Genomic DNA, 13,142 nt, shown 5'->3' with positions numbered 1-13,142 from the left:
ATATCATTAAGAAAGCCTTTATTAACTATTACATTAGGAGGTTTTCATTGAAATTAAGCATTAGCTTAATGAATTAGCTTGCTTAATGCTTCATGTACTGAATGCATAATGAACTGAAAAAAGGAAAATACATTTTTGTATGTGCAGATAGTGCTATAAATAAGGAGCACAGATTCAACTTGTTTTCAGGGAGGAAGATTTGGAAGAAATCTTAATGTAAACGCTGTACGGTAAGAGCCAACTAAATACCTGTAATTGGAGAGCCTCCAGTTCTCCTGGGGTCAGTCCAAGTTAGAGATGCGGAATCATGTCTGACATCCACAATATTGGGAGGTGGGGGAGCATCGGGCACATCTAGGAAAAAGTAGATAATGCAAGATTTATAATCAGGAATGTATTATAAATAAGCCAGAACCATGTTTTGCTTTATGTTTTCTGACCTTGAGACACTTACCAAATGGATGTCTAGCAACAATTGGCTCCGATTTCAGGCCCTCTCCTACACCGTATTTATTTTCAGCACTGACCCTGAAGGTGTATTCCGTACCCTCATGAAGTCTCATGACTCTAAAGGTGGTTTTCTGGACAGCTGAGGCACATGTCACCCACTTGTTGTTTACAGAATCTCTCTTCTCTAGGATATAGTTGGTGATCTCAGAACCTCCGTCGTCCTTTGGAGGACCCCACTTTAAGGTCATGGCTTCTGCTGTGACTTCGTCAAATTTGATTGGTCCAGTGGGGATGCCAGGCTTGCCGACAACTTTTATGGAGAGAGTTCCTTCCTTGGTGCCGGCAACATTCTTCAGTGTGATTGTGTATTTTCCAGCATCAGATTTTTGGCAGTCATTCACTACAAGAGTTGTGTTAGCTGCAGATGACTCGACACTGACCCTTGTGTCTGTTGCTAGAGGATCTTCTCCTTTCTTCCAGGACACGGATGGAGCTGGCTTGCCTTTTATGGGGATCTTAAGACGGAAGTTGCTGTTTTCTTTAGCCAAGTAGCACAAATCAGGAAGGTCCTTTAAGTCAAGGTCAGGAGCCACTGTAAAACGGCAGAGATAAGTTATTGTTATTTTTAATGCCAGGCAGTTAATTTTTTCGGATCGTTATAGTTTTTAAAGGATTTTTACATAAGCCAGTGAGTAGGGCTCAAGAGGGCACTTTTGATGACAGAGGGAAAATGGAGATGATGGCTGAAGGCTTACCGACATCATCCTTTGCCACAACAGTGATTTCACATGGGGTCCCTTCTCCGTTTTCATTCTCAGCACTCACTCTGAAGGTGTATTCCTCCCCTTCAGTCAAATCTTTCATGGAATACTGTAAGTTTAGTGATTTCGTGACTCGTTGCCACTTATTTTCTTCAGTCAGGATATCAACGACATATCCGATAATTCGACTCCCACCATTGCTGCGAGGCTTTTTCCAGCCTATGCTACAAGATGACTTGGTCACAGACGTCACTTTAAGGTCCACAACTGGTCCAGGGGTTTCTAAAGCAAAGGAGAAACGATACGTCTAAGCCCTGGATAACCAAGGTAAGATGTCACTCAAAATGATGGGATGGTAGCTCATTTGCTCACCGGAAGCTTTCACGGCATCACGTGTTTCACCGGGATCACCAATGCCGTACTCGTTTTCCGCAAACACCCTGAAGAAGTAGGATTTTCCTTCCTCCAAGTTAGAAACTCTGAAGCTTGTTTTGGAGCACTCCGTTGTCACAGTGGACCAGGACTTCCTCTCTGCGTCACGCTTTTCTACCACATAGTTTATGATGGGGCTTCCGCCATCAATAATGGGAGGATCCCAGGTAACATAAGCAGAATCTTTGGATATTTCTTTGACAGTCACATTGATGGGTGGCCCAGGAGTATCTGAATAAATAGTGGGTAAATAAGAAATGAATACGTAAAAAATACATAGACTACATTTTAAGCATATATATGATTGTTTTTTCAAGTGGACTTACCAAGCACTTTCACTACAATGGTATATTCTTTTTTACCACAGCTGTTCTTCAGAGTCAAGATATATTTTCCTGCATCGTATTTGTTCACGTTTTCACAGCGCAAGAAAGTGTCAAAGTCAGTTGACTTTATGTCGAGTCCAATCCTTTCTCTTAGATTGACATTTGGTTTAGACCAAGTTATCTTGGGAGGTGGACGTCCTTTTACTGGTACATACAGTCTCATTGTAACTCCAGCACGTAATATGAGTGTTTTCCTCAAATCAGCATCAAGTTCTCCCTCAGGTGGAACTGTTTAATGTTGGAGTAAAGACAGAGTAATAATGGTCAAATGTATTTCCAAGAACTGGCCTGATCACTCCTAAAATATGTTTCTTTCCATAACTGATCTCTAGTTCTTTAGAAAATCCTTAATATAATCCTCAAAACTTTTGCCAACTATTTTTTTTATTTTTAAAAATTTATTTATTTATTGGCTGCATTGGGTCTTCGTTGCTGCGTGCAGGCGTTCTCTAGTTGTGGCGAGCGGGGGCTACTCTTTGTTGCAGAGCACAGGCTCTAGGCACACGGGCTTCAGTAGTTGTGGCTCGTGGGCTCTAGAACGCAGGCTCAGTAGTTGTGGCACACGGGCTTAGTTGCTCCACGGCATGTGGGATCTTCCCCGACCAGGGCTCGAACCCGTGTCCGCTGCATTGGCAGGCAGATTCTTAACCACTGCGCCACCAGGGAAGTCCCGTTGCCAACGATTTTAATACTCTGTAGCAATTATTGATCTTTCTATTTTCCAATATCCTATAGGCCGACCCAAGTTTTCCCTGGAGGATCTGCATCTCCTTATCTCATGAACCTTATATACTCTTAAACTCTCTGTATATTAAAAATAGATGATTGGTTTTTGGCTTTCTTCCAGTGAAGGCACTCTGCTATATACTCTTCATTTCATTGTAGGAAGAACAGTACACAGAGGATGAAGTATAATACCAAGTAATTCAAAGTAAAAGGAGCACTGGTTAGGGAGAATAGGTGAATAAAAGAAATGGTGAGAAGAGAAATTAAGATGATGGAGAGCTTACCCATTATATACTTATGGAGAGGGGTAGATTAGAAGAGAAAATAAAAACCTAAGAATGATAAATAGCTCACTACTTAGTTTTAAAAAATCTTTTTATTCTCAGAATAAAATTCCTATATCCCATATTCTTTTGAAGACATGAAATTCTCATACTTGCATTCCATTTAGCTTATTATACAATACCATAAGGTACCAACCCAGCTCTCCTAAAATGTATTGATACTTGTAGAGTTACCAACCCTAAAACTTATAAATAAATAAATCTACGTAAGAGAGTACCGTACTCCCTCTTACAATATGACTGATGAGAAAAGTTCTGTATATTTCTCCTGGTAATACTTACTTAAAATGTCCTTGGGACAGTGTTTATCTGGCACATCGCTGGGGTCACTATATCCTATCTTATTAACGGCATACACGCGGAACTGATATTCTGTGTTTTCCATTAGGCCGGTAACCTCAAAGCGGGTTTTCTGTAGCTTCTGTGGTAAATTGCACCTCACCCAGTTATCAGAATCAGCTCGTTTTACTTCAACAAGGTAACCAATGATAGGGCTACCACCGTCATAGGCTGGCTTGCCCCAAGATAGACTCACGGAGCTACGGGTTGTATCATATACTTTGGGAAAAGCTGGTGGACCAGGAGGATCTGAGGATAAATAATAATAGAAAAATTTTCATTAAAACCTCATTCCCAGTTGTTGAATGTTGATTATAACACAGAATATTGGACTCTCTCATGAAAACTTACACAGAGGATCTTGGGCATAAGCAGCTTTGGATACATCACTGGGTTTGCCTGGTCCAGCCTTATTTATAGCTGTAACTCGGAACTCATATTCCGTGCCTTCTTGGAGACCTGTTGCTTTTATCGTTCTTTCTATAACGGGTTTTCTGTTGACCTTAGTCCAGTTAATTGCCTGGGTTTCCCGCTTTTCAACCAAATAGCCAGTGATGGGGGAGCCGCCATCATCTGCTGGTGGTTTCCAGCTTACTGTCATGTGATCTTTGGTTATGTTGCTAATAACAGGAGGATCACAGCGTCCGGGTGGGTCTGCAGAGATTGATTGACAAGTTAATGTCCCAGTCTAAAAGGTAATATTTAAAAAGTAAAATGAGTTATTTGTAGTGAGGTGGATGGACCTAGAGTCTGTCATACAGAGTGAAGTAAGTCAGAAAGAAAAAAACAAATACCGTATGCTAACACATATATATGGAATCTTAAAAAAAAAAAAATCGTTCTGAAGACTGTAGGGGCAGGACAGGAATAAAGACGCAGACGTAGAGAATGGACTTGAGGACATGGGGAGGGGGAAGGGTAAGCTGGGATGAAGTGAGAGAGTGGCATGGACATATATACACTACCAAATGTAAAATAGCTAGCTAGTGAGAAGCTGCTGCATAGCACAGGGAGATCAGCTCGACGCTTTGTGACCACCTAGAGGGGTGGGATAGGGAGGGTGGGAGGGAGGCTCCAGAGGGAAGGGATATGGGGATATATGTATACATATAGCTGATTCACTTTGTTATAAAGCAGAAAGTAACACATCATTGTAAAGCAATTATACTCCAATAAGGAAGTTTAAAAAAAAAAGAGAAAAACCTCAGGAAAATGTTCTTACCATATGGGTTTTTAGCAATTGCCGGTTCAGTTAAGATCGGGTCGCCCACTCCGTATTTATTTTCAGCACAAATTCGGAACTGATACTCATGGCCCTCTATCAGTTTCTCCACGCTGCAGCTGGTGATGGGCACAGTGGCAGAGACTTGTGCCCAGTTGGGTCTGCTCGTTTCACGTTTGTCAACAACATAGTTGGTGATTTCTGAGCCTCCGTCTTCAAGAGGAGGTTCCCAAGAAAGCATTGCACGATCTGAATACATTTTGTTGATTTTAACAGATGCTGGAGGACCTGGTTTATCTGAAAGGATAAGAAAGAAAAGTGAAGTCTTTCACTCACACATGTGAAATAGGGAATGAGTAGAGTGGAGGTCTGGAGACCTGGGCTGCAGCCTTTATGTTGTCATTAACTTCCTATACGACCTTGGAAGTTACTTAATTTTTCCAAATCTTAATTTCCTCATATCTAAAATTATGTAACTGGAATATGTGATCTCTAGTGGTCTTTTCGGCTGTAAAACGCTGTTGTTCTGTGATGAGAATAATTCCGCGATGATGAAAGATACATCGAGATAGGTACCTCTTCTCACATATTATTTTGTAAATTCTATGACATCACATTAACCAAAGTGAAACATGAGATTCTAGTGAAGTGCTTTAGTTACCTAACACTTTGAGCTTGATGGTGGCTGATTTGGAGCCACTTGCGTTTTCGGCAGTGATGGTATAGTCCCCTGAGTCTTTCCGATTCACGCTGAACAGCTCCAGGGTACACAGGTTCCGCTTCATGGCCATCTTGATGCCTTCCGATGCTTTCAGCGGCGTCCCATCCTTCTTCCAAGAGACTGTGGGCATTGGTTTACCAAAAACAGTAGCATCCAGGCAAACGTTAGTTCCAGCTTTCACAGTGAGCAAAGATTTCATAGCCACACTCAGGTCTATCCTGGGAGGAACTGGAAAGAAATAAGATAAAAGGATTTAATATATGCAAAGCTATATTACATAATTCTTACTGATAAAAGTGGGCAATTCATACGCTGTCTTTTTCAAGATGGGATTTTTTGAAAGTAACATATTCATTATAAAAGAAATGCCGAAATTTGATAATGCTGAAAGTATAAAGAAAAAAGTTAAGATCGCCCATCATTCCAGCATCCTTAAAGCTTCACTCTTATCATTTTGGTGCATTTCTTTGGCATCTTTTTGTGCCTGTGCCTGTGTATGGTTAAAATTATGCGGTCCACACAGTTTTGTATCCTGTTTTTTAGTTTAGCATGTTATTAAGATTCTCCATAATCGTAATTTTTAGTGTCTGTATACAAAGTACCTATCATTTTACTTGCCCTTATTTCCATAGGTGTAGATTTAGTTTTTTATTAGGAGAAATATACATTATGAGTGCTGTCCACCTTTGCCTGTAATGTTCAACAGAATCTTACCATTTTCTGCCATGATAGTCACTGGATCACAAGGTTCAGAAGGCTGGCTAATGTTTACCGCAGTCTTGGCAATTGCTCTAAATTGATACTGAGCGTTCTCTTCTAAGCCAGTAGCTGTGTACTCTTCCTGGGGAATCTGGTGAGGTGAAGTATTACACCGTACCCACTTATCACCAGGAAGTTTGCAAGCTTCTACGAAATAGCCAATAATTTTGCTGCCTCCATCATGCTTTGGACGGGCCCAGATGAGGGACACAGTACTCTTGGAAACATCAATAACTTCAGGCTTTCCAGGAGGATCTAAAACCAAAAGAGATATTCTCAGCATTTAGCTTAACAGCAGAAATTTTAAGCTCTGTGTTTCACAGTATCACCCAGAACATATTCCTGAATGGAAATAGTAACCTTCAGAGACTCCAAGATTTAAATGTGTCCTCATAATACTTAAAAAAAAAAAAAAAAAAATTACTCACCAACTGGCGTTCTCGCAGTTACATATTCAGTTGGTTTGCTGGGTGGGCTGGATCCAGCTTTATTTAGGGCAGAGATTCTGAATGAATACTCAAGGCCTTCTATCAGGCCAGCACAGGGATATTCAGTTGACCGGACAGGGGTATCGTTAGCTTTCACCCAGAGCAAACTGTTTCTTTCTTTGCGTTCAATCAGGTAGCCGGTAATGGGGCTCCCTCCATCACTGTCTGGTCTATCCCACGCCACAAATATGCAGTCTTTGTTGACTTTAGTGACTCGTGCATTCTTGGGTTCACTGGGAACATCTGGAGATGAAGAGCAGGGAAATATCAGTTTCTAGCCTAAGTAACAGACTAGAAAGAAAACACAATTTTTTTTTTCTTCCTGAAAGAAACATACCAAATGGGAACTCAGCCAGCATCTTTGGAGATGTGAGAGGCTCTGAAATGCCAAATCGATTCTCAGCACGGACCCGGAAGATATACTCTTGGCCTGGGATCAGTTTTCCAAGCCTGCAGGAAGTTTTTGTCACTGAAGCTAGTGCTGTCACCCAGTCACCCCTGCTCACGTCACACTTCTCCACTATGTAATTGGTGATGTTACTGCCTCCGTCCTCCAGGGGGATGTGCCATGACAGGGAGCAAGCATCGGCATCTATGTCAGAAATGTCAAACGGAGGCTGAGGGGGTCCAGGAGCATCTGCATGAACCGAGAGGAAAGAAATATAAGAATAGGGATTTGACTGGAAAAAATGTTTCTGATATTCATATTTGGATGGCCATTTGTCTAACACGTAACCTACCCATGACGATAACTTTGATTTTCTTAGTGTCTGTCCCAGAACTGTTCTCTGCAGTGAGGCTATAGTAACCACTGTCTTTCCTAGTAACATCTTTTATGATCAGAACTGAAGAATTGTCTGCTTTATGTACTGCCAGGTGGCTGGATGTGACAACTTCATCTTCTCCTTTTTTCCATTTACAGGTCGGATGAGGCTTTCCATACACATGGGCTTCAATTCGGAGTTTCTTCCCAGCTTTGATAGTAATTTGCTCTGGCATAAGGATCTTGGGTGGCACTAAAAGTAAGATGAAGATACATTAATTTGGCGGGGAGGTTAAATTTCCTCTGGTGGGGAACTATACTAGTGCTTTTCAAACTGTGGATTGCAACCCATTAGTGGGTTCAAATTAATGTTTGCATTACTGCTAATACTTTTTACAGAGAATGGGATCGAAACGAATTGAGAATATCTGAGGCCAGCATACATGATAAGAATGGGTGTTGCTTTAAGAAACTTTTTCTAAGTCATATATATGTACGTGTGTCCTGTATCATGATTTAAGGTGTATTTACTACCTGTTGTGGGTCCAGATGTTTCCAAACCACTGTTCTCTACTATATTTCAAGTATTTCTGGAACTAGATTCTTCAGGGATAAATGTCTACATGTCAAAAGAAGATCCTCATAAACTTTTATCCCATGGAAAACGACTCTGACTACTTACACAGCTGTGCTTTGGCTTCATACACTCCCTCAGCTTCTCTTGGCAAACTGACTCCAACGGCATTTCTGGCTGCTACCCTAAATTTGTATTTCTTTCCCTCCTTGAGGCCGGTGACGACAAGGCTGAGGTCTTTCACCACCGAGTACTCTGTCCAGCGACCTGCAGGCAGCTCTTCTTCTCTGTAACTAACGATGTAGCCGTCGACCTTCGCGCCTCCGTCGCGCAGGGGCGGTAACCAGGCTAACGTAGCGCTGTTCTTTGTCATTTCAGTAACTTCCAGTTTCCTGGGGGGATCCGGCTCACCTAGAAGAAAAAACCACCCAGGTAACCTAATCCAACCCTTTGGAAATATGCATAAATGTTTTCGTATGCCACTTGCTTCAAAGTATATGGAAACTGTGGTTCGGGATGTTGAAAGTAAAAAGGACACGGATTAGTCAGATCAAAAAAGTCTTCGGTGAGCGAGTTAGATATTTATTTGTACTGTTTAGGTTTCTACAAGTGAAGGCCCTTTCATTAGTGGAGTAAAATGTTTCGGTATCTTGATTTTGCTGAGGTCGGGGACTGGAGTTAAAAGGAGGGAGAAAGGATGTAACTTACTTAGAGGATCTGTTGCGAGCACTGGTTTGGGGACATCTGTTGGGACGCCGGGACCATACTCATTGACAGCAGTTACTCTGAAGAAATACTCAGTCCCAGGGACAAGATTGGTGACGTGGAAGCTCGTTTTCTTGACTTCTGGGGTGACTGTCGACCACGTCTTTCTATCTGCCTCACGTTTCTGCACAATGTAATGTGTCACTTGGCTCCCACCATCGTTCTCGGGAGGGGCCCAGGAAATGTGGCATGATGTTTTAGTGACATCCGAAACTTTTAAATCAGACACGGGTCCAGGAGTATCTGTGAAGGACGACAAAGTCATATATACGAGTCCCCTCAGCCTCCTTATTAACTAAGGCATTTTTGAAGGGGAGGAAGACGCTTGTTTATAACCCACCTAATACTCTGACATTCACGAACACGGCCTTTTCTCCTGCCAGGTTCACAAGCGTCAAGGAATATTTTCCTGAGTCATCACGGGTAGAATTGGGGATGACGAGGAAGGCCATAGTATCAACCAGATCAACTTGTCCCTTTCTGACCACGTTATCAATACCCACTTTTCGCCAAGTGACCGTAGGGGCTGGTCGCCCTCTCACTATGGCAAATAGTCGAATAGGGCATCCTGCTCTCACTGTGACCAGTTTTCTCATGCTGGCATCCAACTCAATCTCCGGAGGTTCTGCAAATGACACGAAAGTCGTCAGTTGACTTCAGAATGTGGGGAGATCATGTGAGAAGTGAAACATGAATGAATCAAGTGATAACATAGGGCCTCACCTAGGATTTCTTTAGGTTTAATAGCGTCCTTTAGTTCTGCAGGGTGCCCAATGCCAACTTGGTTTTGGGCACAAACCCTGAACTCATATTCCTGGTTTTCATCCAAGCTGGTCACGGTGAATTCCATGCGAACGAGTTGCGCTACAGCACTACACCTTTTCCAGCCTTCATCAGGTGATGTTTCTGGTCTCTTTGGTCTCATTTCCACAACATATCCAATGATTGGTGCGCCACCGTCATACACCGGTTTTCCCCACCCAAGAGTTATGGAACTTTTGGTTGTATCAACCACTTTGAGATTGGTCGGTGGACCAGGTGGTTCTGAAAGTAAATTATATAAGAATACATTTACACATGGTTAACAACTACTAGTGATACGTTAATGAGTAATTCTATATAGTCCATCCTTAATTAACCACAGATAGTACATTCAATTTCTCAGTTACTCAGTCCTCCTTATTTTCCTTCATAAAACTAGAATCTACCATTGTTTGTACATTTTAGGCGAATTGGTAAAAGATTTATTTGGAAAATTACTGGCTAAGATTAAGGTTTTGATGCTGTGCATTTAACTTATTTGTCTAATACCTCTGTGCCTGAGATTAAGAGTTGGTGTAATACCAGAAAAAGCAAGAACATCATACCTATGGGGTCTTTTGCCACCACTGGGCTTGATGGCAAGCTTGGTTCTCCAATTCCAACTTCATTTTCTGCCTTGACACGGAACTGATATTCATGTCCTGGGAAGAGATTCTGTACTTTCAAACGTCTCTCAGGGATCGCACTCTTGTTGACAGGGATCCATCGTGTTGAATGTTTTTCCTTTTTCTCCAAGTAGTATCCTGTGATGGACTTTCCACCATCATATTCAGGTGGCGTCCAAACCACAGTCATCTCTTCTTTGCTTACTTTAGTGACTTCTGGGGGGTCAGGGCGACCAGGTCTATCATATTTGGTTTTTGCAATGACTGGTTTACTTTCTGTTGGAGGCCCTGTGCCTATTTTATTTTCTGCACGGACTCTGAAAATATATTCATTCCCTTCTATGAGACGTGTTACTGTAGTACCAGGTATTAAGATAGTAGCAGAAAAGGTAGACCAAACCATTCTCTTGCTCTCACATTTTTCTAAAATATAATTTTGGATTTCACAGCCACCATCATCCTCTGGTGGATCCCAGCGAAGAGAACACCTATCACTACACACATCAACAATTTTCAGATTTCTTACAGGCCCAGGCTTATCTAAAACATTGACAGTAGCAAAGGCCACAAAACTGCCAGCTGTGTTAGTTGCTGTAATTACATATTTACCACCATCACTTCGCTTTGCTTTAGTAAGAGAAAATTTAGATGAATCACCACTGGTAGCAATCTTGACCCTTGGTGATCTTGTTAAGTCTGTCGCGTCTTTGTCCTTGGTCCATGAAACTTCTGGAAATGGTTTGCCTCTAACACCTGCCTCAAGTCGAATGGTGTCACCCGCTTTGACAGTTAGCACACCACTTAATTTCAGATCAAGTACTGGTTTCTGCAAGTCTTCCTTTACAACAACTTCCTCTGTCTTCACCCAGTCACTTTCTCCACCTTCATTCTTCGTTTGCACTCTGAACTCATAAATCTGGTTTTCAACACATTTGTCAACCATGTAGTGGGTGTCTTTAATGCTTCCTTTATGCACTCTTTCCCAGTCATCAGAGCCCTTCAGCTTCCTTTCAACATGATATGATAGATTTGGGCTACCACCATCATAATCAGGCCGCCTCCATTTTAGGTAGACAAATGTCTTTCCTTTATCTGCAATATGAAGGTTTTGGGGCTCACCTGGTCTGTCAATAGGGTTAATAGCCAGAATTGGAGTTTTTGTTTCAGTGGTTGGCCCAACACCTACTTTATTCTCTGCACAAACTCGGAAATAGTATTCATTGTTGGCTAAAAGGTTGGCCTTGATTAATCGCTTAGTGACATCTGAAGCAACAATTGACCAGCCTTTCTGGTTTGGTTTGCGATATTCCACTATGAAGTTTGTTATTTCTGAGCCACCGTTATCTAGAGGGTTTTCCCAATAAATTGTACAGTTCTCTTTGGTTACGTTGCTGATCTTTAAATTCTGGCAAGGCCCAGGTCTGTCAAGGACATTAACGATAGCAGAACCTTGGGCATGTCCACTGCTGTTCTTAGCTGAGATGATATACTTGCCATGATCAGCTCTAACAGCTTCTTTAATTTGCAACTCAGCACGAGGTAGATCGTGAATTAGGTCAACCCGCTTTTCTCGGGCCAATACTTTGCCTTCCTTGGACCAAGTTATGTCTGGTTGAGGTCTGCCTTTGACCCGAGCAAGAATGCGGATAGTTTGGCCCACTTTAACGGTAATAACATCACGACAGGTAACATCAAGTTCTACTTCTGGAGGATGAAGGATGTCCTTTGCAATCACAGATTCTGCTAGTTCTCTTGGCTCTCCCTCTCCCACAATATTAGCTGCCTTTATACGGAATCTGTACTCATTTCCTTCAATTAGTCCAGGTACCCTAAAGGCACATTGCCTAATGAGTTCATCTTTATTAATCCTGTTCCACTGTGTTGCTCCAGCTTTCTGACATTCCACTACATAGCCCAGAATGGGGCTGCCACCATCACTGAGAGGCTTTGTCCACACCAGGTCAGCTGTTTCTCTGGTCTTGTCTTTCAGCTTAGGATTAATAGGTGGTCCAGGTGGTTTGATGGGCCGGCAAGCTTTTATTGGATCAGAACTTGGGGACGGATTGCTTAGTCCTGCAAGATTCTCAGCAAAAACTCTAAACTCATATGTATTTCCCTCATAGAGTCCAGTCACTCTAAACTTCAGGTCCGCTAGAGGTGTTTTGTTGACCCTCATCCATTTGCCTGTTACTTCTCGACGTTCCACATAGTAACCAGTTATTGGACTGCCACCATCAGATTTTGGCAGAGTCCAAGACACTGTTGCAGCATTTTCAGTAATGTCAGTGACTACTGGTTTACCAGGAGGAGATGGAGGACTAAACTTATGTTTAGCAACAGTAGGTATGGAGTCAAGGGGAGGGCCAACACCAATCTTATTCTCTGCTTTCACTCGGAAGACATATTCACAGCCCTTCTGCAGATGTGGGACTTTCAGCTTTGTCTTACTGCTTCCTGAAGAGACAACACCCCATGTGTCTTTCTTTGTGTCTTTTTTCTCAACAATATAATTTATCACAGGGCTTCCTCCATCATCCTTAGGTGGCTGCCATGAGATAGTCATATGTTCAGGGGTAACTTCCAGAATATTAATAGGGCCTGTTGGTGGACCTGGAACGTCAAGAACAGTAAGATGTACAGCCACTGTTTTGGTGCCAGCTGCATTGGAAACTGTGATCTGATATTCCCCAGTGTCTCTCCTTAAGCAGTTCTTAATGGTGAGTACTGATGAGAAGTTGTCAGTTTCAACTGTATAGTGTTCATCTGTTTTAATCTCATTCCCATCGGTTGTCCACTTTGCAGTAGGAACAGGTACACCTCTTATAATGGCAGGGAATCTGACTGTAGTTCCAGCTTTTACCACAAGGCCTTCAATTAATTTCACATCCAGCTCCACAGATGGAGGCACTGGAAAGGAAACATGAGGAAATTAGATTTTGATTTTCACAATATGAATAATTTAAAAAAGAAAGAAAATAATTCCAA

At 42.1% G+C, this 13,142-nt stretch overlaps 1 protein-coding gene and 1 long non-coding RNA gene across 3 annotated transcripts in view; one reads left to right on the top strand and one right to left on the bottom strand.

Annotated features, from left to right (window-relative positions):
• Window positions 1-13,142, bottom strand: part of TTN (titin) — a 285,431-nt gene that overhangs the window by 51,922 nt on the left and 220,367 nt on the right. The window contains exons 311-328 of the mRNA XM_082395621.1: window positions 10,098-13,064; window positions 9,454-9,774; window positions 9,071-9,355; window positions 8,674-8,973; window positions 8,074-8,376; window positions 7,369-7,644; window positions 6,966-7,265; window positions 6,569-6,871; window positions 6,096-6,395; window positions 5,322-5,609; window positions 4,661-4,957; window positions 3,790-4,092; window positions 3,382-3,687; window positions 1,970-2,257; window positions 1,584-1,874; window positions 1,206-1,493; window positions 455-1,042; window positions 250-354 (exon numbers count right to left, since the gene is read on the bottom strand). Of these exons, the coding sequence (XP_082251747.1) occupies window positions 250-354; window positions 455-1,042; window positions 1,206-1,493; window positions 1,584-1,874; window positions 1,970-2,257; window positions 3,382-3,687; window positions 3,790-4,092; window positions 4,661-4,957; window positions 5,322-5,609; window positions 6,096-6,395; window positions 6,569-6,871; window positions 6,966-7,265; window positions 7,369-7,644; window positions 8,074-8,376; window positions 8,674-8,973; window positions 9,071-9,355; window positions 9,454-9,774; window positions 10,098-13,064 (8,109 nt within the window). The remainder of the gene's footprint in view (window positions 1-249; window positions 355-454; window positions 1,043-1,205; window positions 1,494-1,583; window positions 1,875-1,969; window positions 2,258-3,381; window positions 3,688-3,789; window positions 4,093-4,660; window positions 4,958-5,321; window positions 5,610-6,095; window positions 6,396-6,568; window positions 6,872-6,965; window positions 7,266-7,368; window positions 7,645-8,073; window positions 8,377-8,673; window positions 8,974-9,070; window positions 9,356-9,453; window positions 9,775-10,097; window positions 13,065-13,142) is intronic.
• LOC309630434 overlaps window positions 1-13,142 on the top strand; it is an 86,857-nt gene that overhangs the window by 57,020 nt on the left and 16,695 nt on the right. For both annotated transcript variants that reach the window (XR_014245662.1, XR_014245663.1), the window contains 3 exons: window positions 1,368-1,538; window positions 7,551-7,650; window positions 8,344-8,397. This is a non-coding gene — a long non-coding RNA (uncharacterized lncRNA). The remainder of the gene's footprint in view (window positions 1-1,367; window positions 1,539-7,550; window positions 7,651-8,343; window positions 8,398-13,142) is intronic.

Source organism: Balaenoptera borealis, assembly GCF_965194805.1.
Source record: "Balaenoptera borealis genome assembly, chromosome: 6".
Taxonomy (NCBI): Eukaryota; Metazoa; Chordata; class Mammalia; order Artiodactyla; family Balaenopteridae; genus Balaenoptera; species Balaenoptera borealis.
This window is presented reverse-complemented; position numbering and strand designations above follow the sequence as displayed.